The sequence below is a fragment of the Pinus tabuliformis genome, chromosome 6 (assembly GCF_031772625.1).
Source record: "Pinus tabuliformis cultivar Carrire ecotype Pingquan chromosome 6, CPIR1, whole genome shotgun sequence".
Classification (NCBI taxonomy): Eukaryota; Viridiplantae; Streptophyta; class Pinopsida; order Pinales; family Pinaceae; genus Pinus; species Pinus tabuliformis.
This window is the reverse complement of record NC_142292.1, coordinates 918,262,877-918,282,154: the sequence shown is the minus strand read 5'-3', so window position 1 is coordinate 918,282,154 and position 19,278 is coordinate 918,262,877. Positions and strand designations below refer to the sequence as shown.

General features: G+C 38.0%; 1 protein-coding gene across 1 annotated transcript in view; it reads left to right on the top strand.

The window, feature by feature from the left end:
* Positions 1 to 18,680, top strand: part of LOC149261938 (uncharacterized) — a 51,545-nt gene extending 32,865 nt beyond the window's left edge. The window contains exons 2-4 of the mRNA XM_089372389.1: positions 16,808 to 16,926; positions 17,289 to 17,326; positions 17,817 to 18,680. Of these exons, the coding sequence (XP_089228515.1) occupies positions 16,808 to 16,926; positions 17,289 to 17,326; positions 17,817 to 18,521 (862 nt within the window). The 3' untranslated portion in view covers positions 18,522 to 18,680. The remainder of the gene's footprint in view (positions 1 to 16,807; positions 16,927 to 17,288; positions 17,327 to 17,816) is intronic.
* The last annotated feature ends 598 nt before the right edge of the window (positions 18,681 to 19,278 follow it).

The following is a 19,278-nucleotide window of genomic DNA, read 5'->3' as shown; positions in this document are numbered from 1 at the left end:
TGGGGTTAATTATTGTGCCCAATCACAATTGTATTTCATTAAGTTCCACGAGGGTAATAAAGTAGGTCTAGAAGGTCATAGAAGCCTCTATGCCCTGAGCTGCTTTATTTTTTAGGTTTGGGTTAGGTTGCACGGGTAGTTGGGGTCGCACAGGTGGTGGAGGAGCAAGAGCTTGGAAACGAGGTAACTGCAGATGTTGTTGCATGGGTGGTGCAGGCAAAGCTAAATTCTGGGCATTTCCTCTCTAGTTCTGGTTCCAAGGGTATGGTTGGGATTGAGGATATTGAATAGGAGGAGATGGAGACCATTGGTTCTAGGGTAAAGGGAACTGAGCTGAAGGAGGGGATGAATATTGCCATTGATATTGTTGGTTATTATATGAATTGTTCCACGAATTGAAAGAGGAAAAGTCTTGAGACATACCTGGAGGTCGCGGTTTCCATGGCCTCCTTGGTGCGATGAAGTAAGAGGACTGCACCTCTTTGGTTGATTCTCTAAGTACTGCCTTTAGTCTAGGAAAATACAGACACTTCTTTGTCGAATGCTACAACTTGCAGATATTACACAGGCTGATGTTGTTCAATTCACATTCCCTATGAGGATGTTTCTTCTGACAAGTTGGATAGAACACGGCCAAGGGTGTATCAGATTCTACTTGTGTCTTTTTGATTTGTGCTATTGTTATCTGGGCCGACAAAGGACTGAGGATATCGGCCTTGAAATTTTCGAACAAATTTCCGATCTCTGGTCTAGTTACTCCTCCGCCTGCAAATTTTTGTATGCAAATAGAGGCATCCCGAATTTTACTTCTTCCTTTAGACGATCCTCGAGAGCATCGTAGGTAGAGCTTTATAATTTCAGCTAATGGCTCTTGTGATATATCCCTTTTCCTAATAGGTTCAGGGTGTCAAGGTAGTCATCTCTCATTCCTCTGATGAAATATAGTCTTCAAGATTTTGGGTCTAAATCGTTGTGTTTAGACCTCTGCAGATTGTAGTGGAACCATTCCACATAATCTTCCAGGCTTTCTTCCTCCTTCTGTGTCATTCTAAATATCTCTTCCCTTAAGTCCCTGGTCCTACAATAGTCTTGGTACTTTGACAAGAATGTCTCCTTCATAGCATTCCATGTTGAAATGGAAGTGGGGTTTAATCCCATGAACCATCTCAAGGCTGCTCCTTTTAAGGTAGCAGGAAATAGCTTTAGCTTCTAAGAATCATCTGTTGTATAATCATAACTTCTACATAGGACATCAAACTCAAACATAAATGTATCTAGATCTTCCACAGTCATCCCCTAAAAGGATGGTAATGATGATAGAGGAATGTTTTTCATAGGAGCTTCACCTTCGATATTCCCAATTGGGAACTCAAAGGTGGTGGTAGTGGTGTTTGTTTTAGCATTGTTATCATTGTTGTCTCCCATGATGAATTCTTCTAACCCTTCCTGTAGCAGACATTGTTCGAGCTGTGTTTGTGATGGCCTTGCAGATGTGATTAATGCCTCAGATACCACTTAGGTTGGCTGTTTCACCGCACTACCTGTATCTGGATATTGATAAATCAAAAGGTGCTTTTCCACCTCAAGTGTCCGATGTCCCCCGCTCGGTCCTCAAATTTTGGCTACTAACTTCCCCTTCTTGCTCATAAATCAAATCCTTGATCTTGGGGGTATGGGTACTAGTCTTAGAATGATACGGTCACGAGATGGAGGGATTGGAGGTTTCTGCTTTCGCTATGGGAGTAATAGCGTTTTGCGGCCCTGTTTTACTTACATTCCTTTGAGTGCTAGACTGTTCCTTTTGTTCCCTGGAGCTTAATTCCTGGATAAATGTCTTCCCTCCCAAATCTTCACCCTTCATTTCTTTTTTACGACCTATTGTTCCTGTGACTTATTATAGTGGGGGTGATTTTAGTGTCTCTGTAAGTGCTACAAGTGCACACATGAACCCTACGTGTATCAAATCACACTCTAAGTGCCTCAGCCTTCGACAGTGGTGACCCCGCCCAGGTATGTTAGAGCGATGCGTAGGTTCTTACCTCTCGTCTTACCGCCCAACGATTGAGGAGTTGAAGACACACTAAAAAAGTATCAAAATGTCCTAAGTGTCCTAGTAATCACAATGGTGAGCCCACCTAGGTATGTTAGAGCAATGCGTAGGTTCTTACCTCTCGTCTTACCGCCCAACAACTGTGGACTAGGAGCACTCTATGTCAAACAAACAACTTGGCTGACTGTATCGTCAACTTGCCATCCCCAACAATGGCACCAAATGTAGTGCTGTTTTAATCAACCTTAATTGACTCAGACTGCAACATTAATTGTCAACCTAGGGTAGGTCTTGTTGTTTCAATGGAGTTCGCACTGTCTGTGCCGATACACTCCAGCCAAGCAGAAGAAAATGCAGAAAGCTGTAAAAGGGTGTTGCTGATCTAAATTGTTGAATCAAAGCATGCATGTAGATATAATAACACTCTATAGAATTAAATAACAACTCTCAGCTATTAAGGTAAAGGCACGCCACACAAGATTTAACATCTATTCTAGATGGTTCCCATCATTCTACGATTAACTCAGTGTAACATCATGAGATAAATAGAAACAACAAAAAATGTGATCCACGATTTGTACAACTACAACGAGAAACCATAAATCAATGAACTAATTTAGAATGTACACTACCTAAACCGCTGTAATCCATGCTAAAGAGGAGGGCCCTTCCTCCTTAGCAGGGTGCAGGAAGAACACGAAAGTGATTAACGAATCAATTGGAAAGTAGTGACAACATCACTGTGCTAATTGATATTAAAATAAGTTCAGAATTACAGAAATAGAGTAACAATACTCTTCTATATGCCATCTGTTGATACATAAAAAGTCGAGTCTTTTATAATTATTACAACCCGAAAATTAGAAAGCAGATCAGTCATGAGAATCTATCGATTCTCATGCTGATAAAAAATAAAGAAGTTACAACCTATTGCTAAATAAATGTACACCAGTTGTAAATGCTTGAGTCTTGTTGCTTAAAAAATAAACAATCCTATTGCCGACAGCTGTTATGTGGAATAGTATCCACATTTCCAACTTTGGTGCAACAACATTGAGTGAATGGTGGTTTCGGGATGACTCGGCATAACTAACGACAACACTGTTGATGTGATGGTGGATCCATGCGAGGTGTAACAACATCCGATGTGTAACAACAACCTGTAACAACATCCAATGTGTAACAACAATATGTAACATCAACAACCTGTAACAACACCTTGTATGTAGCAACAATCCGTAACAACACTCAGGGTGTAACAACGAACCGTTCTACCCTTTCCTGCAGTTAATCCCTGTTGCCTGTCTGCTTCATAACTTCATTCGTGAGCCAACACTTGAAAAAGATGAACTTCCCAAAATACTCCTTCAATGCTCTACTAGTTAGCCACAAAAAGGAATAAAGCCTCGTATTATTCGGTAAAATATAACAAAGTAACATGACAATAAACTGGATTAAAAAGGTAAGAAAATAGGGAGTTTGGTCATATAAGGGCACAGGGTTGAAGGACAGAAGGGTCAAAACAGGGAAAAGAATGTGCAGAAAATAGGTAAAAAACCACACCCAACACTATGAGGATATTTTCTCTTAAATTTATAAGGCATAGTCTAAATGTTGACCAAGTTCATTTTGTTCCTGCACATAAAGGGTATATTTTTTTAGGTTTGAAAGACTTGTTGGGCCATACATTGTGAATAACAGACAAACCCTCCTACAAGTTGAAGAAATGATGAAGGATTTTGGATTGATCAAGGAGGGAAGTGGAAATATGACCCTTATCATGTAATTTCAAATAAAAGAGGGGAAATAATTTCTGCACCTTATATTCATGAAAGCAAGTTAGAAATTGAGAAAATGGAAAATGAAGAAACACGGTCAAGCAACAATATGCAACAAAGAGTAGATGTTCAAACCCTTACAGTGAGGGAGAAGAGCTTGACTATAAATATACCTAATAAAATTTATGTTGAGATATAAGACTCACAATTGCAAAATAGAGCAAACGTTCAAAGAGAAGAAGAAGCAGAGGTACATGTTAAATTAATAGAGGGACCCTCAAATCAACAATGTTTTCAAATGTAGTTGGGAAAACTATAGTGTTCTACCTCCTCCTCTATTTCCACTGATTTGGCAGCATTCTCAATTGAAGAAACTCCCTCCACCACAAAAGTGTTATAGAGGAATTATTAACAAATTGAAGAAATAATTCATAAGGTGAGAAACAACATGGCAACTCAACTAGCAACACAAACAACTCCAACTTATCAAACAAGACTACTATTTACTTTGGATTTAGAAAGGAACCAATTAAAATTCTCTCTCATGCATCCAATTATTTAGTCTCTTCCTTCAAGACCATATTTTAAAACATTACATCTATCCATAAATGTAGCTGACATCCCATTTTGTGACAAGATTAATTTGTATGACAAGCAGGGGAAATGCTCTATAGTACCTAAGAAAAATATTTTTGATAGTAAGTAAAGAAGAAAAGCTTTTGGAGAATTTTTCAAATCAGCTTAAGCAAGAAAAGGAAAATTCTGTAGCACTGCAAATCCAAAATGAGGACTATAAGAAGCTAATTGTTAAATTGGGAATAAATCTAGAAAATAGGGAAACTATCAAAACCCTATTGAAAACATAGAATATGATATGCACTGACTAAGGAAGAAGTTGAAAATGTTTGGGACCTAACACACTCAAATAGTTGAACTAGCTCAGGTTGAGAAAGAGAAGGAAGTGTTGATGAGAGAGTTAGTGGACATAAACAAATAAATTGTCATTTTGTGGGAACAAGTGTAGGGCTTACAAAAATAAATAAAAATCCATGTTTGCACTTTTGTGGTCCTAAGTGAGTGAAATGAACCCTTAGAGAAGCTTATAATTTTTATGGCAAAACTCAAAATTTCAGAGGATGAACTAAAGAAAATTCAAGACGACCTAACATAGATAAAGGAACAACTTGATATCAAGGAGAGGAAACTAACTAAAACAAAAGAAAACAATGATCAATTCGCCACCAAGAACAAGGAAACACAAAATGAGATCAAGGAGTTAATTCTTTTTGAAAGGAAATATCTCTCTAATTGAAACTAGAAAAATTGTTTGGGATGATATCATCCAGGAGGTCCATTCTATATGGGAGTATATTCATATAATTCATCAACAAAATATTATGATGAATGGGTCTAAATTAAGCATTGATGCATGCAAAAAACTATACAGAAAGTAGTGAAGGCTAAAAAGATGATCAAATATTTAAATGGAAAATATTCAACTAAACCAAGAGCATCAGATATCATAGACAAAGTTGGAGTAATTATGGAAATCAATAAAATGAATGAGAAAAACCTACTTCGTATCTAGGCTGAGAACAAATTAAAGGAGGCTCATAAGTCATTATCTTTGTTTAATTTCAAATTTGACGAGAGGACGAGTAAGGAAATCTAGTTTCTAGGAACTATATGAAAGGAAATAGTGGTTGTTAAAGGTAGAGTAAATACAACACATGAAAAGACTATAATTCTAAAGGGAAGAACTGTAGTGAATTATTTACAAAGGGACTTCCAACTTCTTTGGATGATGAAGACTATTTGTTGCAAAACTTAATTATACAAAGCTTTCAAATTTGAAAGTTGCATTCCAGAAAATGAACCAATGTAAGCTCCCAGAAGAAGCACTTTCGAGGAAGTGTGAAAGCTTGATTACTCCTATTGAATCAATAGTTCAAATGGTGGAACCAAGCACCAATCCTCAAAGTCAATGTTCCACTAGTCATCAAACTTCTCAAAAATGAGAAAAAATCATTTTTTAACATTGTCAAAGACTTTTTAGTGACATATAGTTAAGTAGTAATGGGATGTATTGACAAGTACCATTGTAACTGATTTTGATGTAATATTTAAAATACATGAGATCCACTAGAAAATGGTTCAAATTTTTGGCATTTTGAGTAATTTCGTAATCATTTTGGCTTCCCTAAAGATAATAATAAAACTCACAAGGTTGATTGTAGTATGTATGGTACATTTTAGTATGTGTTGTTTCCCTCATGTGTTTTTCATATTCACTTTCCTTCTTTGAAACATGTATGATCATAACAGACTTATTTGAGCAAGTTACAAATTTATTTTATGTATCTTTAATAGTTACAGTGAATACCTATACGTTATATTCAAAGACATCTTAATAGGCTCTCCACTGCTTCTGCACTTCCATTTTTAATGTAAATCATTCATACTTTCATCTTAGAGTTTTAAATTTGGATTCTATTAAAGGTCTCAAGTTATAAACCCTAGCCTCTTATGAGTTCTCTTTTCTTGCGAAATAATTAAAGTCTTGCTAATATAAGGCCAATTTGGGCATAAAGTTTCATCTCCAAAAGTAAGTTCTGTTACAAAAGGGAATATAACACCTCTGGGCTCATTTTAATAAATGTTTAACAATATTTTAAAAGTTTTGAAATAGTTCTGTGGATGTCCTAGGAATTGGTTCCCTTTCAGCTAGGAATTGTCTCTAGGGTGACAACACAAGGTATGGTGCACAATGTTACCTGCGAAAAGTGAGTGACCCCATAGGAGAATTTTTCTTCCATCTTTGTCTTCAGCCAGGAGCCAACAACCCCTGACAACCGCTAGTGTAACCGATGTATTGTGCCATTTGACTTGCGCTCCCTAAGCTAGTTGTATGTCCCCTCGCCCATCTATCGAGAGCATGTGTTTGAAGGTGGGAAATCAAATCCTAAAGTTATGTTTTTTATTGTGTAATCAGGTACTTATGCTTGTTTCTCTTCGGACACTTTGGGCATGGATTATTGGGTGACTTGGAAGAAGGAATGGTTTTGATTGTAGTCTTGTTTTTTCACCCTAAATGGGGGCTTTATCTTCAATCCTAGTCCCAGGGGATATCCCCTAATGGATTATAGCTTCAGGAAGGGCACAACTTGGAAAACCCCATTTTTGGTAGCGTGGTCCTCAGATGCCTCACATAGGTGAAAGTTCGTAAAGAGCATGGGACCTTTACTAAATTGATATTGGGACATTATCACATTGTTTTCACTTATTCTAGTAGTTGTACCTTTGGTTTTCCCTTCCTTAGAGCCCTTCTAGATTAAGTAGTAATAGGAAACATTCCATTGATATGGTGGGAAACATTTGACTGATATATTTCCCTAGGAGGTTGTCATTTATCCTATCATGTTCTAACCATCTTCCAACCAATTTTACAATTAGAATGTACAACATTTTTCCTTGGCTAAACATGGAAAACAAGGGTATGTTGCCTCTACTCTAAGTTGTAAGAAATGAAAATTGACATCTAAATAAAATAATATCTAACTAACTTATTGAAAGTCAATTAGTGACACCTCATTCTCCATCAAGATAACAAATTCGATCCACTTTTTTTTTTGCAACATGTCCTTTTCAAAGTTTGTTGGATGATGGCCATATTTGTCCTCTTGTCAAAGCATGATACATGGACTAGTTAAACTAATTAATATGCAATCATTTAATTTTTTCTAGGAAATAAAAAAATATCATTTCACATATTAAATACTTAAAGGTAGAAATCAAGGCCTGTATACCTTTTTGGCCACTGTGATACGTGGAACTTCATTTTGAAAGCCTAGCCTTGGAGGCCTTGTCTTGAAACATATACTATTTGAATTTAACTATGAGAAAAGAAAATACAACATTTTTTAAAAGAAATTTGATATAATCTTATGAGAAAATTCAATTACTTGGGTACTCTCCTCACCAAGCTTCCTTCATTCATCCAACTTCTCATACATTTTTACAAGTTCTTTCCATGCTTTTGTACTTACATCAACTGACCTTCTTTTGAGCCTTTGCTCAGGCAAGAGTTTTTTTATCTTCTTTGTTTGATTGCATCTAAATCTCTTGCAGTTATGAGACATTTTTAGTTTAACCTTTTTTATTGAACAACATGTGCCAAATTTAGTCTCCATGTCGTGAATTACTACTTTTTGTAAGTGCAACGCATCTTTGAGAATGGAAAATGGAGATGGGATTTGAACTGTTGAAGGTATGATTTCTTCAACCTATTCAAAACATATTTCCTAGCATTTGTTCTACATATTTTTCTTGAAACCACATCGTATTTTGTCCTTATATCATAGCTACCAATGCAATATTCATAATGTGGCATGGTGGAAGAAGCGATTTGTGTCTCAAGAGTGGATTGGGCATTGGAAGACTTTGTTTCCCATTCCAAACTCTTAGTGGTTATGCTTAATTACTTCCTCCTTAATCTTCTGCTCGATCCATGAGTGGTTGGGGAATCAATTGATTCCCTTTGATTTGGTTGACGTGCTAGCAATGTTTCAGTGATTTTAGTTGATCATTTGGCTCCAATATCTTGTTAACAAATTGTCGGGTTTAGATTTTTCCCCAATCTCACTTCAAGTAGCATATTAGATGACATTTGGACCTTGATTTCACTTATATGATGAGCTAGGAATCACATTACAACATCAATTTAAAGGAATAATTAATACGTCTCTTCAAATATAAACTTGAACTTAATTTTGAATTCGAATTGTAGCTTCACATTTTCAGATTACATCCTAACAAAAAAATAGACATCAACCAAATTATATGCGAATACTAAATTAAAGGTCTATACTACATCTTTCTCAAACACACAAGATTTCCTACTCTAATATCACTTAACACAAGGGTGAAACTAAAAATCACCACTTGATGTAGAGGTGATATTAAAAATTGTAGCATGTACAAAGGAACGCTACATGCTCATGCTTTATTAAAGAAAATGAAATCATTTTTTTACATTCATGCCACTCCACTACCTCCTTTCACATTACATTATATTTTAATTTACACATATGAGGGCATAATTCTTATATCCCCTATTATTAGCGATGATAAGCTTAAATCCCAACATAAACATATATTATCATTAAAAATATTCTAAATTCCTATCCAATGAATAAATTTAAAAAATTGCATTTTAATTAAGGGAACCAACTCCTTTTCTTAAATCTATAGGAACTTTTATAGGCCAATGATAGGTTTTCACATGTCCAAAGATGCACCTACATCACCCTCACTCTTTGTCCCTCTCTCTCCCCTCTTTTCCCCCTCACTCCCTTCTCCCCCCCTCTCTCCTCCCTCCCTCTCTCCTATGTCTCTCACTACCTTATACTCCCTCTTTCTCTCTATCTCTCCCTTATCAATCTCTCTCCCTCTCTTCCTCATTACACCGTGCATTACACACACTCCCTCTCTATCTCTCCATCATCTCTCTCTCTCTCTCTCTCTCTCTCTCTCTCTCTCTCTCTCAGTTAATCAATCCCTCATCAATCTCTCCCTCCTCTCTCCCTCCCCCCCTCGGTCCCCCTCATTTCTCTCTCTCTCACTCACTATCTTTCTCCCCCTCATCCCTGTCTCTCTTTATCCCTGTATTCTCTCTCTCTATTCTTCCCTCTATATCCCCCTTAAATCTCTATCTCTTTCACCCTCCCTCTCTCCTTCTCTGCCTCTCTGTCTCACCCACCCACCCACTCTCTTTCTCTATGTATCGCTCTACCTTCTCTCTCTCTCTCTCTCTCTCTCTCTCTTTTCCTTACCCCATGTCTCTCCCTTAATCTGATCCTTCCTCTTCATCCTTCCCTCTCTCCCTATCCTTGTCTCTCTGTGTTTTTATGTATCCCTTCTCTATCCATCCATCTCACCTTTATTAATCCCACCTCTCTCCCACTAATGCCCCCACCTTTCTCTCTATTTCCCTATCCCTTACTCTATCTCACTCTCTCCATATTTCCCTCCTATTTCTCCCCCTTTTCCTATCCATTCCTTTCTCTCTGTCTAAACTCATGACTCACTTTTTCTAGCTCTCTCCCATTTTCCTTATTTCCTCCTCATCCTCCTACTCTCTCTTCCTCTATCCCCCCCAACGTCTCTCTCTATCTCCCTCTCTCTCTCTCTCTCAACCTTGTATGTCTCCCTCCCATACCCCTCTTCTTCTCTCTCTCTCCCTCCCCCAACATTGTATGTCTCCCTCCCATACCCCTCTTCCTCTATCTCTCTTCTTGTATGTCCCCTTCCTAAATCCCTCTCTCTCATGTCCCTCCAACATCCTTATCTTTCCTTCCCTCACTCTCTATCCATATTTCTCTCTCCTTATCTCACTTAGAAAATTCTCTCTCTCCCTCCTTATATGTATCCCTCCTACATACCTCTATTCCTCTCCCCCCTCCTACATCCCTCCCTCTCCTTCTCTCCCTCCATCTCAGTCCTCTTTTCCCCGCCTCTCCCCATGTCTCCCCCCCCTTATGTGTCCCTTCTACATCCCTCTACCCCCCCCACACTATCTCTCTCTCTTTCTGTCCCTCCCTACTCCCTTCCCTCCCCCCCCCCCCCCCCCCCCCTCTTCCACCCCCTACTTCTCTCTCTTTCTCTCTCTTATTCTTCCCCCCTCTCTCTCCAACTCTCCCTCACTCACTCTCTCACCCCCCTTTGTCCTTCTCTCCAACCCTCTCTATCCCCATACCTCCATCTCTCTCTCCTTCTGTCACTCTCTCCCACCTTGACTCTCCCTCCATCCACTCTCCTCTACCTCTCCTCTGCCCCTCCTCTCTCTCTCTCCTTCCCACACTCCCCCCCAACCCTCTCTCTCTCTCTATCTGCCCCCTTTCTCTCCCTCCCCCCTTCCTAAATCCCCCCACACTCTCTCTTCCTCCATTTCCCTTCCCAACCACTGCTTTCTTACTTGTGATCTATCACAAACTCTTCTCTCCTCTTGGCTTGTCAACTCCAATTGTATCTTCGATCGCTATAATTAAAACCTACACAAACGCACAACACAAGCTAGAGATATACAACATCTATGTAGCATTATCCAATCACTTTCTTCAATGGATTAGTATAACATTGAAATATATGAATATAAACATAACATAACACATATAGTAAAAAAATATACTCTTTGTATTAATATGAAAGGGAGAGAGTTTACAACGAAAAGTGGAAGCTGATCTTGTATAGATCCTCCCAAGTTGACTTGTCCTTCCTTACCACAATGTACACCTCAAAGCCACCCTATTGTATGGGAATGATAACTCTCTTCTGATCAAAGAAACAACATAAGTGTATGATTAGTCTAAAAAATGCAACCCCTAGCTTCTGGATGACAATAAATATATAGGAGAGTATGGTAGTTTATCAATTCCTATCCATTTACCAGTCTAGGCTTGACATCCACTCTTGATGGGAGGATGAACTCAAGGGATAAGAGGTGAAAACTCCAAGGTACGGAAAATAAGATTCAAAGTTCTTATCCAAGGTAAATGGTTTTAACAACTCCTGGAAGCTTCTTAAAGAGGAAGCTTCAAGATTCTTTTATTTTTCCTGAATTTCTAGAATCAGCACACCGCTAGCAAGGGCCAACCTTCCCTAATTAGAGAAGGTGTAGAATTGAGCACCCTGCTGCTAAACGCAGGTCCCTAAAGGGCCAGGATACAGTGGGCCTTAAAAGATAATAAAATGAAGAGTAAAGGTCATAAACTCAGGGATTTGAGAGAGTCATGCTTAGGGATTTGTGTAGGGATGATGACAAGGTGTCCATGGATGTTGATTGATCCAGTTTGTAGGCATATTGACCAAATGTGACAAAATGGCTTATAACACTCTCTTTCTCTCCTCCCTTCCTCCTCCTCCTCTTCCTCTTCTCTCTCTCTCTCTCTTACACACTCCCTCCCTCTCCTTCTCTCTCTCTCTCTCTCTCTCCCCCCCCTTACCCCACTCCCTTTCCCTCTCCATCCATTGGCCCCACATGCCCCCCTCTCTTCCCCTCTCTCTCTTCCTCCCTCCCTACCTCCCCTTCCCTCTCTATCCCTCGCCCCCTCTCCCTCTCCCTCCATTGGCCCGACATGCCCCCCTCTCCCTCTCTCTCCATCCCCTCTTTCTCCCTCCATATCTATATCTTTGCTTCTCTCCCTCCCTCTCCTTCTTCTTATCCCCCTCTCTCCCTCTCCCTCTCCCTCTCCCCTCTCCCTCTCCTTCTCTCTCTCTCTCCCCCCTTCCCCCTTCCCTCCTTGCACCTCTCTCCCACCCTTTATCTCTCTCTACTCCCTCTATTGGCCCCACATGACCCCCTCTCTTCCTCTGTCTCTCTGTCTTCCTCCCTCACTCCTTTCCTATCTCTCTCTTTCTCTCTATCGCTCACCCCCTCTCCCCCAGCCTCCATTGGCCCCACATGTCCCCTCTCTTTGTCTCTCTCCCTCCCTCCCTCTCTCCCTCCCTCTCCTTATCTCTCTCCTGCTCCCTTCGTCTCCTCTCTCTTACTCTATCTCTCTCTCCCCTTCCCCCTTCTCTCCTACCACCTCTCACCCACCTTTTCTCTCTCTCTCTACTCCCTCTTCTTCTCTCTCCCTCTCCCTCGCTTCCTCTCTCATCTCTACCTCTCTAATTTCCTCCTCCTCCTCTCTCTCTCGCCCTCATTCTCCCTCCCTTCCCTTGTCTCCCTCCATCCTACTCTACATCTCTATGCGTCCCTCCATCCATCCCACTTCTTCTCTCCTTATCTACCTCTTACTCCTAGTCTCTCTCTCTCCTTTTCCCTCTTATATACTCCTCTCCTCTCTTCCCCAAGACCTCTTTCTATCATGCATGCTTTGCCCATTCTCCCCGCCCACTCCTCTCCTCCCCCAGCTTCTCTTTGTTGCTCTCTCCCCCCTCTTCTTCCCCCCCTCTCTCTTTTTCTCTCTCTCTCTCTAACACAAGCATCAAAATGTAGGTGTGTTGGTCCCTCTTTGGCTAGCTCTCTCTAACCCAAGCTTGACAAAAGAAGTGTGTTCATCCCTCTCTTCCCTAGTAAAAACTTGAAAAACATTTATCTAAAACTCCATACTAAATTATTTATATAAATATTGAAAATAAAAACAACTTAGCTTTATATATATATATATCAACATCATCACTAACTACTTAATTTAATAAGATATAATAAATAATTTCAACATAATTTTTCCTTAAATATATTTAAATAAAATAATAAGATTTCTAACCCAATAAAAAATATCATAGAGAATAACTTTAAAAAAAAGTTAAACTAATCCTCTTTGTGCAATAATAATAATAATAATATTCAAATTCAAGGTTCTGTCAATAATTTCTCTTTTAATTATTTTTTTTTAACCATGCTGGATAATTAAGATCAATTTAATAAATAACAAAAAAAAATAACAAGAAACTAATAATTTTTTTAACCATGTTGGATAATTAAGGTCAATTTAATAAATAACAAGAAGCTAAGAATGAGCACAATGTGTATATGCCGGATAATTAAGATCAATTTAGTAAATAACAAGAAGCTCAGAATGAGCACAATGTACAATAATACACTGTCGGCTTGAAAAACGATGGGTGGGGGTGCGTGGGGGTGCCGATAATAAGATCAATGCAAGAACAAAGAAGTTTCTAGAAGAGTCTATGGAATTAGCAATTTGTTCTTACGGCATTTACTAATGGCCTCGTCTTACGAAGCAGAGGAATTGCCAGACAGTTAAAAGTGAGCGGAATCTGGGCAAAAAAATTTCAAAAAATCTTGTAGAAGCAGTGTTTGAATTGTGTTTTTGATGGTGGAAATAGATTCAGCACCATCAAACACGTCTAGGATAGCTAAAATTTTGAAGTTTAACAACTATAACTTGGATTTATAAAAATCCTTGCCGGATTTTCTCTAAATATGACCGGAATTTCTATAACTTTCCAGGCAACTCCTCCGCCTCGTTAGACTACGCGTTTACTAACTTTCCTAAGACTTATTAACTTTCTTGAGACTTATGGGTCAAAGCGGTATAATTTTCATTAATTTCCTTAATTAAAGCTATGTAAGGTATGTCCTTGATCAACAAATAAATTTTATACTATTGGTCTTTAATTGAAGAGCGGTTGTATATGCCCACAATGCCATTTCGCCATGGCCAAAATCTAACGGTATATATAGCGGCAGCTCAATATAACCCGATACATAAGATGTATTTGTTGCCATGTCCCAGTGGGAATCACAATCTATTCGAACACAAATCTGAGTTCACTTTGAGCTCACGCAAAGACATACTTTGCTTAGCGAGCACGCAACAATGTACTTCGAAATAGTGATGTGCTGTAATGTCAAAGAGGAAAGTGGATTTATTGTGGAGGTGAATAGATGGAGTAATACGAATCCTACTGGTAAAAAAATCGACCAAAGGTCAAAACATGTGGTAGATATGAAATTTTCTGAAAAACAAAACGTATTTTTAAATACACAGCATTTGTGGCATTTCTTGAACAGAGATACAGATCATTTTGGGAAATGGCAATATAATTTATAATCTGATTTCATATAAATCTCTGAAAGGAAATTGAAGCCCAAATAATTTGTGATAAATCTAAATAGTTATTTCATGTGTATTGTGAGCCTGAGACTCCTTACTTGATATTCAATGATATATAACAGTCGAAAATAGAGACTGGAAAATAAAATAGAATTATAAGATCTATAAAAGATAGTGTGGCACCCAAAATAGAATTGTGAAAGGAGAAACTTAAACTATGGAAATTATGGAGATATTGTTGTCAACAAAGGAGGCAATTGAAGTGAAGACTGATAGAGAGGGTTTTGCATTTTGTTAACCTGAGTAATGTCCAGTTTAAAATTAACATGTATAATGTACTCTAAGCCTCATGGGAGACATGAGAGAAATGTCTCGAGAAAAAAAGGAAAAGGAAAACCAACAAAAAGTCATTGACGCCCAAGCTTGGAGGACGGATAGTGTTGGGTAACCAAAATAGTGAAAGACACCGATAAGCTTTTACAACGAGTACTTTGTTGTTGGTTCGTTATGTGGGTAGGGTTTTTTCCAATTTTCATAGGTAGTTTTTGGCAGGTTTTTCTTATCTCCCGTGGCTTCTTTTAGGCTTGTTGTATGTTGAATGTCTATCTTTGTTTTCTTTTTTGGTTTTGATGTTATCTGGGTGCTGCCATGTTTTCTATGGCTGCTCTATTTTGTTTTTTGGATGGATTTTGGCCTTCAAGGCTCATTGTTGAGTAACACTGATGAATTGTATTTGATCCAAGCAGATGTAAAACCCTTCATCATTTTTAATGAAAAATAGTTCTATTTTTTTCCTATAAAGAAAACAATCTTTTACAATGAGTGGACAAACGAACATAAACAAAAATATGTATTAGGCTTTGTAATTTTTGAGAGATTTTGTAACCTAACAAGACAAAACAAACAAACAAGCTGAAAACAGTTTTGTCATCTGAGGCTTGGGGGCATTTCAAGACAAACAAATAGATATCTGTGAGACCATTACAAAAATAGACAGAAACCTGTTTTGTAATATTTTGGCACTATTAAGATTTCTAATGAGTTTAAAGACCAAGTGCAAATTGATGAAAAGTTTTCACAAAGATTCGCTGGATTCACCGTCAGATTTTTCCCAACATGCTATAAGGAATGTTAAACTAATTAAAATGTTCTCTGTTACTATATATGGGGCAACTTACCCAATTGCCCATGTGCATATCAAATAGGAATTTAAAACATTTGTGTGAATCTAATTATTAACAACCTCAATATGAATTGCGGGTCTTCTCAAAAGTGTTAGAGAATGCCTTATCGAATTAAAGAAACTCAATAGAACAAACTGCCTAATTCCCTGAACCCACAATTGCAGAGCAAAGTTTAAAGCAGACCTCCAAAAAAGACTTTCCTCAATGATAATAAAATAATCAGAAAGGGTTTTCATACCTCTAGTCTTAGTCTTACAAAGAGGAAGATGCTGCAATAATAATGCATCAACCATCTTCCAAAAATAGCGCCAAGGATTTCCACCGTAGTTGCGATGATTAATCCACCACCCTTTAGAACAATCTCCCAGGATTTGCAGAGCATAATATGAATCCACCGGCGCCCAAAATTTGCAGAGCTTAATTGGAATCGACCATCATATATTTAGTTCCAGCAAATTTGCCTATCCCCGTGAATAAATAACTAGAAATCCCAACGGTGTGATTTTGAAAAAGCAAACATCCAAAATAAGAAAATCAACCTTCCACGCTTTTGTGCTTTAAAGTAAATTTCGACGCTTTTGTCCGAAAATCAAAACTTCTAAAAAACAAACTTTCTCAAGATAAAATTTAAATTCCAATAATGTTATAATATTTATTAATTATAATAAATATTTTAAACTATTTTCTTTTATGTGGTAAAAAGCAATATTTTTACAATTTTATTTATAAAAGTTAATTGCATTTAATAATTCTATTATATATTTTTAATTATTATTAAAAATTCCATAAACAAAAAAACCTTCTGTAAGCACTTCACCCATATTTGAAATTTTATTAGCATGAAGAAAATATTTAAGATTTTATTAGCATGAAGAAAATCAAACTATGGGAAAAGTCACAACAACAAAAGCATGTGCTTTTTTAAAATATTTTTTTAACTTTTATTTTGCACAACTGCAAACCTAACTGTTATTAAAAGCTTTCATAAAATATGACAGTTGTATAAAGTTAAAAGGGGAAAGCAAAACAGCATGGCACACTCGATATAAGTTGTTCAATTTTACTTAAAGCTTTTCTCGATAGAAAGTTGATCATTGTTGTATGAAGATGCGGAGCCGATCTTCCATGATCTAGAAAGATGACCGTCAGTCAATTATCACGAAAGAAAATCATTCTCCAATTTCAGTGAAACTGGCTTGCACATATATGTAGGGTTTCAGTAAAACTTGACCGTTATCAAAAGAGGAAAAGCCAGAAAAGCAGGGCACATAATGTGAAAATGCCAGATATAAGTGAAGCGGTGGTAGTCTACGAGCGCTCCCCTTTTTCCGGTCTCTGTGTTTGTCTATTCGTATGTCTTTGAGTTTGTCTGTTCTTATGTTTCCATGTCTCCGTGTTTGTTTGTTCTTGTGTCTCTGAGTGGGTTTGCATGTATTCCTTTTGTGTGAAATCATGTCTGTGAGCCACAATGCATGAAAAAGAGAAGGAAAAATTCCTCAGCAGAGGTATTTCAGTGTTATTTTAATATTATTTTATAGCTAAATCAAATCGGTCAATGCAATCTCCAAGCTGCTTCTCAATGGATGGATGAGGTAAGGCAGATCTTGGTTTTCATTTTATTTATTAAATCTCTAATCTCTTTCATTTTAGTATTAGGAATTTATTGATTTTTTGTTTTTCTGGATTATTTCAGCGTCTTTACTCCTCAACTATGGAGCAAGTAGCTTTAAGGTACCTTGCAGTTACTTCTCAATACCTGCTTGATTGTGGTGTTCTTGCTTTAAATATCGATTTACTTATAAGATTCAGAACTTGTGGGTTAAAAAATGTATCCACATCCCTAATACAAAGCTGGGCTTCACAGAATATATTGAGAATAGAACAGATTTTCCGTTTTACACTTAGTTTTCCCGCTGTCGAGCTCAATCCTTCCGGTAGATTTAGGAATCGGGAAAATGAAGGTGAATTACTCAAACATAAATGGTTTAATAGTTCTGATGAAAAGGTGAATTACTGAATCAGGAAAATGAAGGTGAATTTCTGAAGCAGAAATAGTTTAATAGTTTTGATGAAATATAATTTAAGCAAGAGTTTTTTTTTCAGATTTCAGGTTGCTCTTTGTTTGAATCGATTTTAGTTTAGATGTTTGATTTATGGGTAGTGGTCGTACTCTTAAAACATTTTCAAATTTTATCTTCACAATTTTGTTTCTCTTTATTAGCCGCCAACACAGTCTTTCTCCATTCATCTTGAGGTTCCGCCTCTTCTCTATCAAAATCAAATCCTGCATGGAAGTGGATTGGGCTTAGATGGTGGAAAGGCCGAGAAGCGATCTCTGTCTGCCGGAAAGTCAGGCAAGAACAGGGTTATTCGAGATAATTCCCCTGCAACCAGGGCTAATTCAAGGGCATCGTCTCCAATACCTCTCAAGTGCGTTGTTCCAAGTCTCTTGAAGGCTCAAGAAGAGAATAGGGCTCCTGCGCGAGAAGGCGCATATGTTGTTCCGTCCAGGTATAGGCAGCCTTCGCCGAATGCGGGGAGGAAAACGCCTCAGCCTTCTCCCGGGAGGAGAGCTCTTCAGCCCTCGCCAGTTGGCAGGAGGACTTCGATATCTCCTGGAAGAAGGATTTCTGCTGGTAAATTGTCTCCAGCTATCAGGGATTGTGGTAAGAAGAAATCGGTGGTCAGTGGGTCGAGGGCGATGACGGACCAGCCTGAGAATCCTAGGGCCTTGCGTAAAAGCTGGGAAGAGCCCATCCTGGCATTGAAGGAGCAGAAGGAGAAGTGTTCCGCCCAGAACAAAGTTGACCTTAAATCAGCATTGCGCACTCAGGTCAGTTCAATTGTCCATACATGTTTTATTGTTTTTGTTTTGGTAAATCCTTTTGCGTTGATAGAGAAGGCCACAGTGAGGATGAAACCCTAATGGACGTGCCCATAACATGTCAACTTTAGCAATGAGCTGAGGCTCTGTTTGTATCCATGATGAATTTCGAATACATTGGCAACATTAATATTTTATAATTTGTGGTTTCTGATGTTTACCAAACTACAGCGAAATAACCATCACAGAAGTTTGATTTTATTATTTTTGGCAGGGAGCAGAAAGATTATGTTACTCGGGCCTTTTGAGGCATACATTTTTACAATGATAAGAATAGAATAAGTTGATCTTATGGTAAACTGCCCTTTTCTCTCGTGACAAACCTAACAAAATTAGGCTAATTTTAGACATGATTATAGTTCCATGACAATCTACGTTCTGTGTTAAATTTGCCTAGTTCTGAATCAAAGCAAATCATGAAAAAATTCAATTGGAGTTTAGGAATTGACATCCTGTATTGCTGGATTTGGGTAACTGGATGGAACTTTACTATATTAAAGGGCTCCTTGGATCTTGCTGAAATGAAGAGCTATATACTGACTGCACAGTTATGACTATTTGACCTGAGATACCTAGGCAGTAGAATCCATATAATTAGACTTTTGTGGACTGATAATTCTTTGAAGCCCACATTCCACAGTTATTGGGCGAAGATAAGCATACTTTTAACTGAGTCTCTTTTATACTTCCATTAGCCTGTCACAGACGTTGATGCTGCAATTATTGTATTTTGTTTTAACATTTGGCCACTTCCATTTCATAAACAGTGCCTTGCAATTTAGTGTTAGTGCATGACATT